General features: G+C 39.2%; 1 protein-coding gene across 1 annotated transcript in view; it reads left to right on the top strand.

The window, feature by feature from the left end:
- Positions 1-425: 425 nt before the first annotated feature.
- tnfsf10l (TNF superfamily member 10, like) overlaps positions 426-17330 on the top strand; it is a 74072-nt gene continuing 57167 nt past the window's right edge. The window contains exon 1 of the mRNA XM_085349416.1: positions 426-912. Within this exon, the coding sequence (XP_085205542.1) occupies positions 670-912 (243 nt within the window). The 5' untranslated portion in view covers positions 426-669. The remainder of the gene's footprint in view (positions 913-17330) is intronic.

The following is a 17330-nucleotide window of genomic DNA, read 5'->3' as shown; positions in this document are numbered from 1 at the left end:
AATAATAACTAATGATTAAATGCAGAGGTGTATAAACACATAGTGAGTGAAAAAAGGTGACTGAAGAAGAATGCATCATGGGAGTCCCCCAGGAGCCTAGACCTGCACACATAGGGACACCACAGATCATTAAAAATGATGTGGGCGTGTGTGAATGTTAAAAGGTAGATTTTTTTAAAAATCAGTAAGAAACAGTAAATTTAAGGAAATAATGAACCCTTGAAGTTGAAGTTAGTCTCTCTGTTTTAGTTTGTGTTTTTGAAACATTTGGCAGCAGAGTCCGCGCTGAAACTGAAAGAACAGTGCATGGGAGAGAGAGCGAGAGAGAGAGAGCGAATTCCTCCACAGCTCCAGGGTGATGAAGAGGTTAAACCAGCCCCTCTCCGCTGTGCTCTCTGCCTCCTTTTGCGGCTCCAGTCCCGCTTTAAACGGCAGCTGAGCGCTGAGCGGACATGGACACATCCGAACTTTAACTTTCAGGTCTTTCTCCTCTCTTGCCCGCGCTCCTCTCCTCTCTTGTCCTCCCTTTCCGTCTCCCGCTGGGCTGAGCTCCGAGTGAGAAGCTGCGCTGGCAGCTGCCGTCTCATGGAAATCTAATTTTGCTCTAATTTTCGGTCAGTCGCTCAGGTCTGTGGAGGCTATTGTCGTTTCGCTGCTCCCTTGGTTTTAATGGTTCACTCATGCGTCGGGAATGCCATGGCCACTCCGAGCGCACAGCAACAGGATTATTTCAGATCGGTGAGCAGCGAATCAACCACCTACATGATGGTCCCGGCAGGCGGGCCGACCGCGGCAGCGCGCCGGGAAACGCCGTCCAAGATGTGGGTGGCTATGGTGGTGATAGTGGTGGTAGTGTTGCAGATTGCTTCGACCACGGGACTCTTTGTCTACCTGAATATGTCGATATCACAGGTGAGAGCTGGTTTCCACTCACTTTAACCTTTTCCCCCTCTTTTGTTTGTTTGTATTTGGAGCCACATGTGGTTCCTGTGTTGGCCCGATTTACCAGAAAGCCTCTCGTGAGAGGTCCTCGCTGGGCTCGGAACTTCCAAGAAACAGATCCAATGTGCGTTCAAATTCACAGCTCAGCGTCACATGCACACTCTGAATATTGTTGCAAGGCTGAAAGAAAACATACACAAACACACACACACACCAAAATCTGTGCACAGTATTTGGAGTATTGCAAAATAAATAAGTAAATAATAATAACAGTCACAAAAAGTCGAGGGAAACAAGGCATTTGACAGCAGAGCTGCTGCAGGTGATTAAGAAATGTTATAGGAGCATTGCTGCTGGTTTATTTATTTATTTATGTATTTGTTTATTATAGAGTTAAGCGGGTTTACACATTTTTTTCTTCATTTATTTCTGGAATGAGGTTTATGAGTAAAGTTCGCCCCGGGAGTTTGACTTGCCGGGCGCTCGGAAGGCAGGTTTGCCTGATCGGACTTGTTAAACAACGGAACGCGGAATTTACAAGCAGTCAAGGTAGACGGAAATACACGAGCTTACCCGCGTGTGTAAAAAAAAAACCCAACAAAAACAAAACACACACACACATTGGAGGCATTTGGTTAGGGCGGCAAGTGGAGAGAAGCTGTAGGGCAAGAATGTGTGCAGAAATATGGACGTCGCTGGTGCATGTGTGGATGTGGGCTCCTCTTCCACTGGGTTCGGTTTTATTTACGCGTCTAGTAATCAATAAAACGCTACTGCAGCGACTTGTTCTGTTGCACATGTGCTCCTTAGAGGAACACAAGTGGCGTCAGTGAGCTGCTGCTCATTTAGTCCCAGCAGGGGAAAGTACACGATGACAATCAGAGTCATTGCTGATGGTGCTTGAGTGTAGGAGGGGGCATAAAATACGGGAGAGATAGGCTTATCAGTCAGAACTGCTAGTTACACAGCAGAAGTTTATTTTTGGCATTAAGGAAATGTGTTGAGAAGCGTTGCCTGTGATTTCTGATACACTGCAGTGGGAGGTGCACATATATTGGTCTGCAGGGATGAAGGAAACTGATGTATGATCCTGATGGTGCATGAAATCTGCTACAGTGGTGCGCTGTGTCTATCTCTATATGAGATCAACAGCTGTAAGCGTGTGACGCATAGAAGACGAAAAATGACATTTTGCATTGGATACGCTTCATGGCCACTTTTTTCAATCATGATATTGCAGGTTTGCATTCAAAGTGACAAAGAGAGTCAGAGAAGTTTGGCAGGACTGAAATGGTCCTATCTGTGGTTCAAAGATGACATCATGTGAAAACATAAAACCATTATAAAACCATGTATTTTATTGTTTGTCCCCATCAAGTCAGAGAGTCCAGCTTTTATTTCATTTTAGTGAAAAGTTTAATACCAGTCGCGAATAAAAGTGGATGTAGAGACGTTAAAAAGACAAGGATACCCCGTAGTGATGGGGCAAGGTACTCACTTGAAACACATGACATTGTCTTAAGATTAGCAACGGGACCTATACACTATTAGATAGGTGGTTTTAATGCTGTGACCTGATCTGTGCTTATCCAACTTAGACTCACTTGGCATAAAAGTAACAATCCTGTATCAGAAATTGAGCAATTTACCATAATCAGGATTTATTGACTTTTAATGTCAATATAGAGATTCTTGTTATGGGTTTAAAAGGTTATTTTATAAGCAGTTCACTTGATTTTAGTCTTTCTGGAGTTTTTTCTTTTAAACTTTTTTTGTTTGACATGTCAGAGGTAGCAGGAAATCGCACAAGGAATAGTTTAGAGATGATACTGGACAGAGACTAAATGAATTGCATGTGGGGAATCCCCCGGTTCTCATGCGAAGGCCAGCTATTCTGGAAACAGGCCCTTCTTTGAATTGCAACAGAGTTACACCCCATGCCTGTGCTGGTTGTTTTAAGACAAAAGATGTTTGCAACAATAACCATCGTACAAAGAGGAATTCTCCGGCACTGCCTCACATCTGTGGCATTCACATACAAGCAAACAGACACATGTAAACACCGAAGCTTCTGAACTCATGGGTGTGTCGCGCGCCCGCGCTTCGTTTTGTGTCCTTTGCTGCTGGATCAAGCACGCTTAGCAAAACAGTGAATCGCATCAGGCATAAATATACATGTTCTCTGAATGTTGGAAGCGTTACTTTGAAATAAGCAGCATTTCTTAGAAGGAGAAACTCTTTTAGCAGAGTCACATCCTAAAGAGTTAACATGTAAAGACATAAACACTAAATTAAAGCCTGTTCAGTGATTGGTTAGAATGCCACAGTACTCGTCTGGGCCGATACATCATTCAAACCTCAATATTGGCCAGTATCGGTCTCGATGAGTAATATCAGTCAATCACCATTTACCAGTGACAGTGGACAATGACAGTGGCTTGCTAAATGTCCAGAGGTGGTGTGATAAAGAGCTTAAAGAACTTAAAACATTTTAGATATTTAGTTCTAATGAACATTTCTTTGATTACCAAATGCTGGGATTAAATAAATAAGACCAAATGTCTTTTATCAGAATTTTCTCAGTTTATGCGACTTTGGTTTTTAACAACCTATTAGTGTGTTAATCAAGAAAAAATTTGCATATTATTTGAGAAACTGGCTTTTAAGCCATTGTTTGTATTTGTCGGTGTTGTGGTTGGTTAGGTCCTGGTAAGAGTCCAGCAGACATAGCTGTATCTGCATTTATAACTGTTAATAAATGAATATTTAAAACGGTAATAAAGAAATAGAAGAGGCATCCCTTCAACCATAGTATGTCCACCAGAGGGCCCTTTGTAACTTCATTGTTTACAATATGTTTGAAATGTATGTATGAAATTTATGTAAATCTGTTTGTTTCATGTATCGGAAAGAAAAAAAAATTGCTAATATATCTGATTTTTAACTCACCAAATATCAGTATCACTTTTAGAATTCCTATATCGGTCAGGCTCTAGTCCGAGGGTTGACTCCACCAGCCCGCTGGGCCCTTCCTGTGTGGAATTGGACCTGTGTCTGGAGTCCAAAGGACATGCTTGTTAGAGAGCCTGATAATGTGGAATTGCCCATAGGTGTGAATGTTTACCAGTTTCTCCATGATAGCCTTATAATAGACTGGCAGCCTGTCCACGGTGTACCACACCTCTCACCCTATGACAGCTGGGATAAACGCCAGCTCCTTATGACTGTGAGTGGGATAAATAGGAGAAAATAGATGGATTGATGGGTGGCTAACTGAGCTTCACCTGCTCTACAAATTACATTAACCTCCTAAGACCCGAACTCTTCCACAGCATGCATTTTTAATTTCTCTTTGATATTTGGGCATATTGGGGCCCGATGAATGTAAAAACAAAGAATTACCAGATTTTTTTTTACCCTATTTTTGTTTTTAGGAAAAATAAGAGCCACGTATTAGGATATTCATTTAAAATTTTGAAAGAACAGTAGCAGTATAATGTCCTCATAAGTGGATATCAGGCCCACTTATGAGCAAAATTTAGTATTTTGGTCTAAATAACCCAAAATGTGATGTCCACATATGTGGACGCCAGGTCCTAGGAGGTTACATACATTTTTTAACAGCAAAATCATCTGTGTTTCATCCAGTCAAGAGATAAAAGTTAGCGATCATGATGACGTATTGAAGACTTGGTTCTAAAGAATTTCACAAAAACTACTAGTGGGTTCTTCTTAAAATGAGGAAATTACTTTTTTGTACAACAAGTAATTTGTCATATATATTGGATATCTTTTAATGACTTTCTGAAGTTAAAATCTTCACTTCCGAGAAAGAGGTAGAGATTAGATTAAGCTGTGCTTGCTACGATGCAGTGAATTACAAGTCTCATATTTTTGTAAGGAAACTTCTTTTATCACACACAAGCCTCCAGATCCGTATCCTGTAAGACTGTGGGTTCTCATGCCATTTCTGTAAATTTGTGTGAAATTTGGGGCTTTTTGGCGTTATCTGTGCTTTTGTGTTTGACTGACTGGCATTCCATTCCTTAAACTTCACTGGTCCACTTTATTATTGTTTGGGTTCACTGATAGGGTCTGACTCACCCTTACATGCAACAATAGAGCCGGTGTGTGTGTGTCTGTGAGTGTGTGTGGCCAGATTTACACAGATGTCGTTTTTACTTATTGTGGACGGTTGTTAGGGTGTGTGTGTGTGTGGCCTGTTCACCCCCAAAGATCAGCACTTTTTGTAATCTGTATTTGTGCGATTTAAGCGTGTCTTTTTATGTATGTGTTCTCATGGTTTTATCTGTGTTATGAACAGATGGGTTCCAAGCTCAGGAAGAAAGAATCTTCAAAATACTGAAAAATCCACGGCCTACAGCGTACCCTTCACAGTTTTGGTTTCAGGTGTAGAATTACTTTACATTTTTGATTAGAGATTAGTGTTAGGTTACTTTATAGGTTAAAGGTCAAAGCAGAAGCCAAGCCAAGAAGCTGGCTTCTGAGCTGAGCTGTTTGACATCTTGAAGTCACAATGCAAACAAACACCCGCTCAGATGTTTTTGAGGGAACGGCTAAATTTAAAAGCAATCTCTTCATTTTTGTTCTTAGATCGACTTGTTTGAGATATTCAGCATGGGAAAACGTAATAAAACTGCAGGTGATGGACATATTTACAGGAAGTTAATCAGAAACCGTAGTGCTCCACACATTTATTAGACCACCACCCAGTGTAAGAGTGGTGCCCTAAATGAACACTGTTGCTAATTACTAAAAGTCTTTTTTTTTAAATTCACCAGTATTCACAAACTTTGGAATCAAAATTCACATTTTTAATGCAAAAATATAAGTATTTTTGTTTTCCGCAAATGTTCAAATTTACTGTTTTAAAAAAACGCAAGAGAAAAAATAGTAGTAAGTTTCTATATTACTACTAAAATTATATATATATATATATATATATATATATATATATATATATATATATATATATATATATATATGAATAAATAATTTTAGCGGTTGAATCTTACACTTAATTGATTTCTGTGTGTCGGCTCAAAATTAGGTATAAAAAATAAAAATGTGAATTAAGTTTCTTATTTGTCTAATAAATCATTTTTAGTTTCAAACAGTGATTTGGGATTTCTGGTTTTTATTTCTGTTTATTTTTATAACATGAAAATTGAATGTTGGTGATGTGTTTGTTGGTATTTTACAAAGTAGTGACAGTGATACAAACCTATCTTAGTTTTTGATGCTATTTTTAAAATGCCTTAAACCTGCATTCTTTTAGATAGCCAGTAGGGGGCAACTCCATAGAAATCAAATTCTGTAGAAATCCATGGGAAAATGACCCTACTTTTCACTTGATTTATCACCTGAGTAAACATTTTTCTAGCAAATTTATGATCTCAGCCATTAGGTCCATTAGGTTTATTAATGTTCATTTTGTAAGCCACTGCTGCGTTTGGAAAAAAAAAATTGATCCCACAATTAAGACTTCAAAAGAGAACAAACCAATCAGTAATATCAAAGTAGCTGTTCCCATCTTTTAAATTGATTAAAAAATATACATTTCTCCCAGCCTGTCTCAGAGAAAAAATTCTCAATTTAACAGCCGTAAAATTTTCTTTATAACACGGTGAAAGTAGAAGGAGCAGACTGGACAAATCAACCAGTTTAACATTCACTCGCACCAAAATTAAACCGGGAATCTGGTAGCAAGAACTTAATGTCCCTTCAATTTTAGAGTTGATTTAATATGGGCTCCGCTGTGTTTGATTGCTGTCTACAGCTCACACTGTTGGACTGCTGGATATCTGACTTCTTGCAGATCTCTGCACAGGGGAAGGCCATTTAATTCACAAATAACATCCCATCAAAGATGCCTGTGGCTCTTCAAGTGCAACCGATCCACGGGGTTTGTTTGGCAACTTGTTTCAAAAAGCACTTCACTAGACAAGCAAAAGTCTCGTTACCTCCCTGTGTGGCCTCGGACGTTCTTGCCAAGGACTTTCTGACGCAAACTCGGATCACAGGATTGAATAAGATGAGCCAGTTGTTTCACTGGTACATAAATCAGCCGTATATTTACCCCAGCCTTTCACACTGGATTAGGTTTTATTGGTGAAGGCCAAGGTTAAAGTTACCATTAAAGAACCAGTGGTTGCCCTAACGAGAATGGAAATACATGCATGTGCAGAGGGGGTGCAGCACGTGTGCATAACAGGGGGTTAGGTGTCAATGTGTGGGCAATAGTGTGTGTGTGTGTGTGTGTGAGAGACTGACATTCAAGCTTTAACTTCTCTTTTGCACACACTCGCATGTTCATGATTGGCAAACAGTTTTGAGAAAAATCAAATCTGTCACTGCAAATATTTAGATTTAATTCAAAGCTACTAGTAACTAACCACCCTACACCAGGCTCCACTGCCAGAATACACAAATCTCCCTCTCTCTCTTTAACCTCCTGCCCCCTCCGTGTGCTATGCTTCAGGTCCACATCGGGGAATCGAGTTACAGTCAGTTTCAGGACTCAAGGGTGGGATGGATTTTTCAAGAGTGACACAACCAGAGGTTTTCTTTTTGCCTTTTATGAGAATTGCAAGTTAAGTGATTCTTTGGCAGCTGGTGTGTGTGTGTGTGTGTGCGTGTGCGTGCATCTAAACAGGGCCTGGGCACAACTCCAAAGTTACGTAAGGTGTTTACAGTGGTGTAAAACATAAAACGAGAGAGAGAGAATGAGGAAAGAAGAGGCTTGCATGCACATGATTACTTCAAGAAGGTGGAAGACGAATATAGTTGGCGTTGCTTTTAACCTCATGTCTACGTGACTTAAATTAAAATGACAAGGTCCCAGTGACATCTGTTAAATAACCTCTTGACAAATATGAATCAGACGTGTTGGCTGGAGCAAATAAACAGTTCTGGCTTTTTTCTGTCAAGAGTTGGTTGGGCTTAATAAGATACCATGATCATAAAATATTTTTGTCTTTTTTGATCCCATAAGAGAGAAGCTTTAAGAGAAAAAGGTGATGCCTCTGCTTTCTATATCACACACACACACACACATACACACACACACACATTGGGAGACTTGTGGAGACATGTCCATGGAACACAGTGTGGCGTCAGTGCCTGGATGTGCACTCAATGTTTTCATGGCCAGGTCAGTTGGAGCAGGATGAAAAAGAAAGCAAGGATTGCAGGAAGATAGAGGGAGGCAAGAAGAGAAATTGGACCTGAGAGTTGACAGAGGAGGATTTGATTTGAATATTTAAAACCGTTAACCTGCCGTGAAGCAGTATATACACAGAAACAAGAACAATAGGCACACTTCCTTGACATCCACATTGTAAACACAAGTTAAGCTATGAATTTTACCAAAAAAACTCCAGGGTTATTTTTGCTGTTGCCCAGTGAGAATATTGCCATTTAAGGCATCTCATTTTTAATATTAAAGGTAGAGTGTTTGTCCAAGGAGACAGAAAGTATGAATGTGATACTGTCAAACTCTGGGTTTAAGCTTTGAAGATAAACACGGGGGCCAAAGTTTAGCATAGCATAATGTACATAATTCTTTTTTCCCTTTTTTTGGAATTTGAAATTCTTCAAATAGCAAGTTAGATTTTTAAATTCCTGTTATTGTGCCAAAAAGCATGTTTTTTTTTTTCAACTTTGTGAGTGAGTTAAGCATCAGTCATGGGCCTAGAGGCCAGCTGGTGAGCCCCCTGGGAACCTCCAGCCAGTGGGGAAAAATCTGTGTTCCAACAGACTGCCATAGTCACACAGGTTGAGATGGAAGATGCCGACATGCCTACAAACACAGTATTAAAACCTGATACAGAACCGTAGAACGTTCACCTCCAAAGTCAAAGCTGCACCTTATGAAATGTGTTGGTTTCAACAGCGAGGCACAACTCTTACTTACTCTGCGTGGCACAGTTTTGCGTGGAGTAGTTGGTGAGTGTTTACAGAAAAGTCTGCAATGCCATGCAAACTACTGGCAACCTGCTAGTGACCAAAACAGTCATATTTAAGGTCTACCATTTTGTGCCAAATTTCACACTAGAAACTATCCAGCAATAATACATACAGAGAAAAACCCAACAATCGTATGATCCCTATGAGCAAGCACTTTGGCGAAAAACTCCCTTTTAACAGGAAGAAACTTCCAGCAGAACCAGGCTCATGGAGGGGCGGCCATCTGCGAGACCGGTTGGGGTGAGAGAAGGAAGGCAGGATAAAGACATGCTGTGGAAGAGAGACAGAGGTTAATAACAGATATGATTCGATGAAGAGAGGTCTGTTAATACATAGTGAGAAACGTGAAAAAGAAATACTCAATGCATCATGGGAATCCCCCAGCAGGCTACACCTATTGCAGCATAACTATGGGAGGATTCAGGGTCACCTGGTCCAGCCCTAACTATATGCTTTAGCAAAAAGGAAAGTTTGAAGCCTAATCTTAAAAGTAGAGATAGTGTCTGTCTCCCGAATCCAAACTGGATTTGGATTCGGAAGAAGTTTCTTCAGTTCTAAAGGGTCAAATGGTGGAGAGATGACTGAGAACCTTCACTGGCATAATTTCGAAATATTTTATCGTTCAACTGTGAAATTTTTAAGTAGAACCAGCACAATTTTCAATATCATTAAAGACAAATCAAGCAATCAGGGGGGAAAACACTGCTCTTTTTCTTCTTTCTTTATGACAAATGCTTTAATGTGTCAACCTGCTAATTATTGCCATGAGGCAGCACAAAATTGTGTTTTTGGGTTCGTTTAACAAGTTTGTGGTTTTCATTTATACTTCCAGTCTTTCCCGCTTCTCACTGATGAGTCTGGTTTCACTACATGTGGCCATGCTCCTTAAAATCACTGTGATCTTAAATTGTAAAACTTCTAAAGCACAGGGGGATGCCTGGTTTCTTCACCAAAACATGTGGTAAAAAAGGTGTCTCTAAATTAAAATAACTAAAACGAGGAAGGAGTTGTGCTAAAAGAGGCAAATGATTAATAGAGTGATGTGCCGCATAGATTATTAGTAAGTTCAAAGGGAGCAGGACAGGAGTCTGCTGCTATACATTATGCTATCTGATTGAGTACAGATACAGAGACCCACCACACTCAGACACACACGACCTTGGGTTGACAGCTTGACACTTAAAAAGAGGATATTTGTGTTCCCACACTGGAATGCTCATTAGGCTGTGGCTACAGCTGTGTGTGTGTGTGTGTGTGTGTGTGTGTGTGTGTGTGTGTGTGTGTGTGTGTGTGTGTGTGCGCGCGCGCGCATGTGCCAACAGCTGGTGCAGCACTGTGTGTTATCACATTGTTTGCTCGGTCAACATGGCTATAAAGTTCTGATAAATGTTGCTCATGAGATTTGAGGGCATTGATGCTCCTAACAGAGCTATCTCATAACTGTCATCCTTGCTGCTCATGTTTATAAACCTGTTTCAGTTTTTAAGAATCTCAGCTTAACTGCAGCGTTAGCTTTCGGTTTACTAAATTAATATGTTCACATGAGTTTTTGTATTAATTATTGATGCCTGATAACAGGCAGTACGTATATCAAACCCCCAAAACAACAACAGCAACAACAAACCCCTACAATTGTTCTATTAGAAGTCTTCTAAGAGAAACCATGTTTTTGGCTTTAGATTAAAGACCATTTTCTTTTAGTAGAAGCTTATTAAATTATACAAATGTTGTTCATTAACAGAGACCCCCCTCAAGCTAATAAGCTATAATAACCACCAAAACAGTGCCTGTGCAAAATTAGCCAGGTGATACACAGATACCTCTGCAGAGTTTTTTTACGAGTCTTGGAGTTGCCAAGAAACATGTGAATTTTATTGTGATGTAAACAAATTGCATTTGCCTTCTACAAAAAGTGGCTCTCCTCTCATTTCTAGTCTTCACTGTAAAGATCCACATGGCTTCCATCACATGGTAACTAAAGCCTTTTCATTATTTTCTATACATGTGTCATCAAAAGAGACCAAACCACAGCATATGGTATTGGAGTGGTTGTATAGGATGAGTAATTTTGGTAATGGTAAAAGGGTTTCTGAAGGATGAAAGTAATGGCAATGTAAAAACGAAGTCACTGTCAAATGTGAGTGTATTGTATATACAAAAAAAAATAAAGATAAACTCAAACGGAACGGTAAAAAAGAAGCAGATCGACTTAACTGGACAATAATGAAAGCTGGAAAAGAACAAAGAATGGAAGTAAAAGCACAAGAAACCAGTCTTCAAAGGGGCAAAACAGAAATACAGACAGAGGGAAACCTTATATCACTACTTCTTTTTAAATAAGAAAAAGTAATAGGAACAATACATGGAGAATAAAAAGACTACGACAGAACAATACACCTTTGTTTTTGAAAACCCTGCAAATTTTTATTGTACAAGTTGTGCTATAAAATGTGTCATATCAGAAACTCCATGGTTTCAGTTCTGTGGGGAAAAATCATTAAGTGACTGATCAGCAAATTAAAAAAAAAAAATCAAGCAAAAACAACAAACTTTTCCAAGAATGAGGCGCTCACCTAAAAAGGCCTTTCTGCTCGTCTCTCCCTTGAGTGATGATAAATTGAAAAAGACAAAGCAACAACTGAAGTCACTTAAAGTGAAATCAGGTTTCATATTGACATGTGTTGTTCCTTTGCATGTTGTGTTCAAAAGGGTTAGATTTTAAGTACCGGGAGCTTTCTGGTTTTCATTTACTGTAAGTTTGAGCAGGCTTTATGGAGGAAAGCAGTCTTTTTTTATACACTTTTTTTCATTTTCATCATGGAGCAGGAAGTCTTGGACTGGATAACCGCTAGCCTAACTATTACCCTTGAAATATTGGACATCATCCCCAGAGGCTAGGCCATGTAATGATAGTCGATGGGTTCCCAGACTGTGTGTTAGCTGATTAGCCCTTGGTTCATTAGATGGGAAGTTCTTAGCTGCTTTTACATTATCTGTCCTTGGGAATCGACAGATATATCTCTCCTGGCATAAAGAGGAGACCCTTTTTAGTCATTGCATAAAGGTTTTCTAAATCCAGTCTTTTCCTTCCTCTCTCTGTCAAACACACACATACACACACTTATTCTCCCTCTCATATCAACATTTTGTTTCTGAGCTGAGTAATAAGGCCAGCCTGATCTTCTGTCAGCTCTCATTCCTTTACCAATTAAACAACCACTGAACTCCTTTCTGCGCTTTGTCTTCTAATCATTTCCAAATTTCTCCAGCTGCTCAGGTCCCACTTCTAAAAACAGTTACCTCCCTAAACCACAGTGTTGTCTATCCTTTTGTTTTCCCCCAGTCTGTCACTGACTGTAAGGAATACTGTGGTTTTGGCTTGTGATCAGAGCCCATCGTAACCTATCATCATTGCTTTTTCAGATCAACAAACCACAAAAATATTATCGCCGCTGTCCCACTTCCTTAGCGCCTCACTGAGCTATAAACCAAAACATATTTTTTTCCAGCTTCGTGTTTCACAAAATAACACTACTTCATTAGAAACCTCTAAAATTCTTGCACAGGCCATCCATGAATCAATGAATCAACCTCTGAGCGCTGATTTGGCTTTGTCTGCAGCTGCTGGACGAAAAACCCTCAATATATAAAGCTCTGGGAAAAGAAGTGAAATCATGAACCTGTCAGGCAGCCGCTTTCCCTTCGGGCCTTGACTTGTAACTAATGTTGTCAGTGCGGGTAGATATTTTTGTCTGTTAAAAGCTGGAAGGAAGGAAATTTTGGAAAACAGATCTTGGTTTGATTGCTAAATTAGAGCACCTTTAACACTGACCTTTTAGCTCTCAATGTAATGGGACTTTGGATGAACAAATCAGATCTAGATCAAGATGTGAAGCCGGGTCATCAGAATACAAGAACTAAAACATTCCTCTGGCATGTATGTAAAAAGATTGCGATTCAGTGCTTTCATTTAAGGTTTCATTGACCTTATTTTCAGTGCCTTAATCAAATTTCCCAGACTTTCCAGAGGCGGAAAGAAACATTAACATGCTGCAGTTGTTTGGACAAAAAAAGACTTGTTTCCAAAAATAGCTACATGGATGTCTTGGCTTCTTGTAGGGGAGATCTTGCCTGAATATTATGAAAACAAGACCAATGTAGAACTGGGTCTTCCAAAATATTGTGAACAGGAGGGGACGCCAAGAATTTTATACTGAAGACCCTTGTAGCCAACACAGAGGGGCTGTTTTTGCTTCTCCAAGAAGTCAAGATTTGTAGTTTCACCCAGTTTTTCTTAAAGGTTATCAGGATGAAAGCAGTAGTTGACATAACAGACTTACTCAAATATTGAGCTGGTAGAGCTGCATAGTCAACAGTAAGAGTGTCCGTAAGTGTTACTATTCAACTTAAGGGGAAATTAAGGATGATACCAAAGTGCATTGTACTACATCCTGTTTCTGTTCAAGCGTTTGACTTAATTTCACCTCAGGGTGGTGATAGCAGAGGGAGTTTATCAAAGGTATTAGGGTTCACTGTGTGGCAATCTTGGACACCCATTGGCCTCAAGGAACCTTTTGGTACTTCCAGTTTCACCAGAAAATATCTGGACTAAAACTTCCTGTTTTGTGTTGTTGTCACTGTTTATGAAAGTTGATGCATTTCTCCATAGGGACTGTTACTTGCATGCAACCAATGCGTAACTGGTCACTACTAACAGATATGTACTGGGACCACAGACAGAATGCAAATAAAACCAGAAATCTACCATTGGCATAGAGATTAATCATAAGAAGATTACCTATATCTTTAACAGTCTAGTCCTCACTGATAAGCTTAACTCCCAACCCTCATCTTCTCACGTAAAGGAAGGTTTTTAGTTGTCAGCAAGAGCTGGAGTAACTTCACCATCTTGCTTTGGATTCCAGGAAGCAGCATAATAGTAGCAAAGAATCACATCAGTTCACATGTCGAACAGGTTTTGGGAGTTGGCAAATTCTCGAGTTGGCAGCTTTAATCTTCTCATGGGGTGTTCAAGGTGTTTCTCAACAGACTGCACAAATACACAATGATTGGCTTTAACTGAATGGAGGAATTGGAGCTCATTGACAAATAGCAGCCGCGGAATAGGTTTTAAGTAGTGCCACGCTGGTGAAGCTTTGAATTGCAAGTCATGCAAAAGATCTCAAGTGGTCTGGTTTTATTTAATAATGCCAGGCTGATTCAGTTCACGGCTAAAATGAACAACACGTTGAAAAGAAATTCTGAAGAGAACGTGTCGGAGCTGTGCTCTTGTAAGCAAAGTGCAAATGTACTGCACTTGTAGTGAAATCATGAAAGCTCTCAAGTAAGAAATCTGAGTATATTTCAAGGATCTGAAGCCTAAGGTCAGTCATGGTTTTAGCGACAGCTCCTGATAGCCTTTGACCTAGCAAGCAGGGAAATAAAGCAGACAGGATTTACTCAGTTATCCAGTGCTATAATGTTACATCTAGCAAATGTTTAAACTGTTCTCTGCAGGGGAGAATTTACTTTGGGAATTCTTCTGTCAAGATTTAAATAACTGCAATGTGTGCCAATTTGCTTTCTGTCCCCAAAAGTGTCCACAGTGTGGTATCGGAAACACGTTTATGTCTCCACAACATAGGTACTATAAGGACACACAAACAAACTGCACCATCCAAGTAGTAGAGTTTTGTATACGACAGTGTAGCCAGAGCGGTCTGTGAGGTCAACTGTGTGTTTATTGTGGCGGCTGGTAACACTAACAGCTACTCATGTCTGAACAGTAGCTTCGTAGGCAGGCAGTCATCTATGCATGAAAACAAAAACACAGAAATGGTGGCAATGCATTTTTACCACCAGGAATTCAGTTGAGATGTTTTCAAAGTCATTAAAAGAAGGGACACAAAAACTAACTTACTGATGAGGAAGTATTCATTAAGTACTAAGTAACTAAAGAACAACTGCTAACACAAATACAAACTAAAAACATAGCAAGAAGGGCTTCTTGGGGTTATTGTATATTACAAGAATAGTTACCCCTTTAGTGAAACTAAAGGTTTAGATTAGGACCAATCAGCAACACCTAAGTAAGAAAGTGTAAATGAATTTACTAAAGTTTGTAATACAATTTGCTCTGAAAGAGAGGTCACATTACTTCTGTGTTAGTAGCCCTACTTTCTCTCCGTGGACAACATTTAAAGCCTTAAATGATTTTACTCCTGCTTATTTGGTACATATGTTGGATATGTACACTTCCTTAATGACTAATTAATGATTCATTAATATTAGAATTTCAATTGTTTTTCTGTAAATAGTAACTACCGAAAGACTTGCTGTTGCTAATGTGTTCCTCATTTGTTCTTCAAGGGCTAATAATGTTTTTCGGAGGGTTGGTCAAAGTTGTCTAATCCTAAATAATTTTAATTAAAATAGTCATGGAAACAAATTTAGTGCCACTTTTTCTCTCTACTATTATTTAATTAATTTTGAGAATTAGGGCTATAGCGTGTTCACATCACTCCCATCTTATATTCTTTACATTGGCTCCCAATAGAGTTTAGAATTCGCTTTAAAATTCTTGTTTTAACATACAGAGTACTAAATGGCCAGGCTCCAGATTACTTATCCAAGCTTCTTATAAAATACACTGCTGCTCGTCATCTCCGCTCACAGACTCAGAGTCTCTTAGTTGTTCCCCGTACACGATTGAAGACAAAAGGGGACAGAGCCTTTCAGTCTGTTGCACCAAGGCTGTGGAACAGTTTACCACTACATTTATGTTTGCTTGACTCTGTGGATTCTTTTAAAAAACAGTTAAAAACTCTTCTGTTCAAACAAGCCTTTTGTTGATCTACATATTTTATATTTTTTACATCATTTACATTTGATCTTTTACATTGTTTATAATGTCTATTGATTTTATTGTTTATTTTAATATTTTAATATTTGTGTACAGCGCTTTGTGATTGTCTGTCTGTGAAAAGCGCTTAATAAATAAAGTTTACTTACTTACTAAGTTTACTATATGAAAGGAAAATGCACTTCTAACACAAAACCCTAAGATAACTCAGACTTTCCATGCTTTTTCCTTCTTGTGGAGCCGCCTGGACATCAGTAGAGAAAACACATCAGCTACAATTTGTACCATTATAGTAACACTTGCATAGACTCCTCTTGAATCTTACTTGCTCAGCACCTCTACACAAAAACACATTTAACTTAACACCCTTGCCCACACATGGTGGACTTGCCCACCCAGAAGCATCTACAGGACCCCACAGCAGCATTCTGACCCACTCTGGTTCCAATAGTGACATTTTCCCCACACTTGCTGTGTATTATTTGGTCTAACAGCTGCTTTTAACTGGTCGTATTGCGCACAGTTTTAGCATTCTGTTCACTTTGATTTTTCCCAAGTATGATTCATGATGGGACGGTACAGTAGTATAACATCTAATCTATAATTTGGGTTTTACTGCATACAACAGAAATGTTAAGTGGTTCTTTGGAAGAACTACAGCTAAACAGTTTAGGGTTACTTCAGGTAAAAGTATACATGTGGGCTGCTAATGATATCCAGCTGTTTGTCTGATTGAAACTGGTTGTCCCCACAACCAGTACACACATGTCAGCTGGTGCTTTCCCACATCGGGGCTTGTGTGTTCAAATATCTACACAGACTGTGTCATGAGTCTAAAGAGATCAATATAAATGAATCTTTTAAAAAAGTAGAATGAAAATCATCTTTGTAGTAGTTCTTCTAACACAAAGCTCATTACGTTCAAAGACAACAAAAACCAACCAACAAACAAAAATATCTTCAAACCTTCGAACCAACAGTTAAGCAGAAACTGAGATTTTTAATGTTGCTTTTGAAACACTAGATTATAGTCAGCAGGAAAGTTGTTCCACAGGAAAAATAAAATAATCCACTCGATGACCTGAGAGCCCGGATTGGATTTTAAATAGTGAGTTAGATGGACATATGCCAAGGGGCCGGAGCATTAAGTGCTTTATGCGCTATTAAATGGATTTTAAAAGTATTTTTATTTCTGTAATTTACTGACAGGACTTAAATTGTGAAGTATCCGGTTTAAATTAGGTTTAAATAGCACAGGTGCTAACTTGTCTTGTATACACCATTTTCTAGCGTGTGCTGAAATGCACCAAATCCTTTGCGAGAATCTCCATGCTGATCAGAATAAACATTTTTTTGCTTTCGCTGAGACTCGACTCGACTTTCATATCAGGCATAATTAACACATTTACTGTAAGTGTTTCTGTTGTCATTTGTGCACAGGTGCCTGAACCAGAAAGTCCTGATCTCTTCTCTTCCTCGGCTTCGCTTTTGTCACAATGTCTTTTTCCCTTTCTTTCTTCTCGGAAAGATGATGAAG

Source organism: Diplotaxodon limnothrissa, linkage group LG3 (assembly GCF_057381915.1).
Source record: "Diplotaxodon limnothrissa isolate DT_005_m linkage group LG3, D_limnothrissa_male_GT1.1, whole genome shotgun sequence".
Classification (NCBI taxonomy): Eukaryota; Metazoa; Chordata; class Actinopteri; order Cichliformes; family Cichlidae; genus Diplotaxodon; species Diplotaxodon limnothrissa.
Note: the sequence above shows the minus strand (reverse complement) of the source record. Positions and strands in the feature narration are given on the sequence as shown.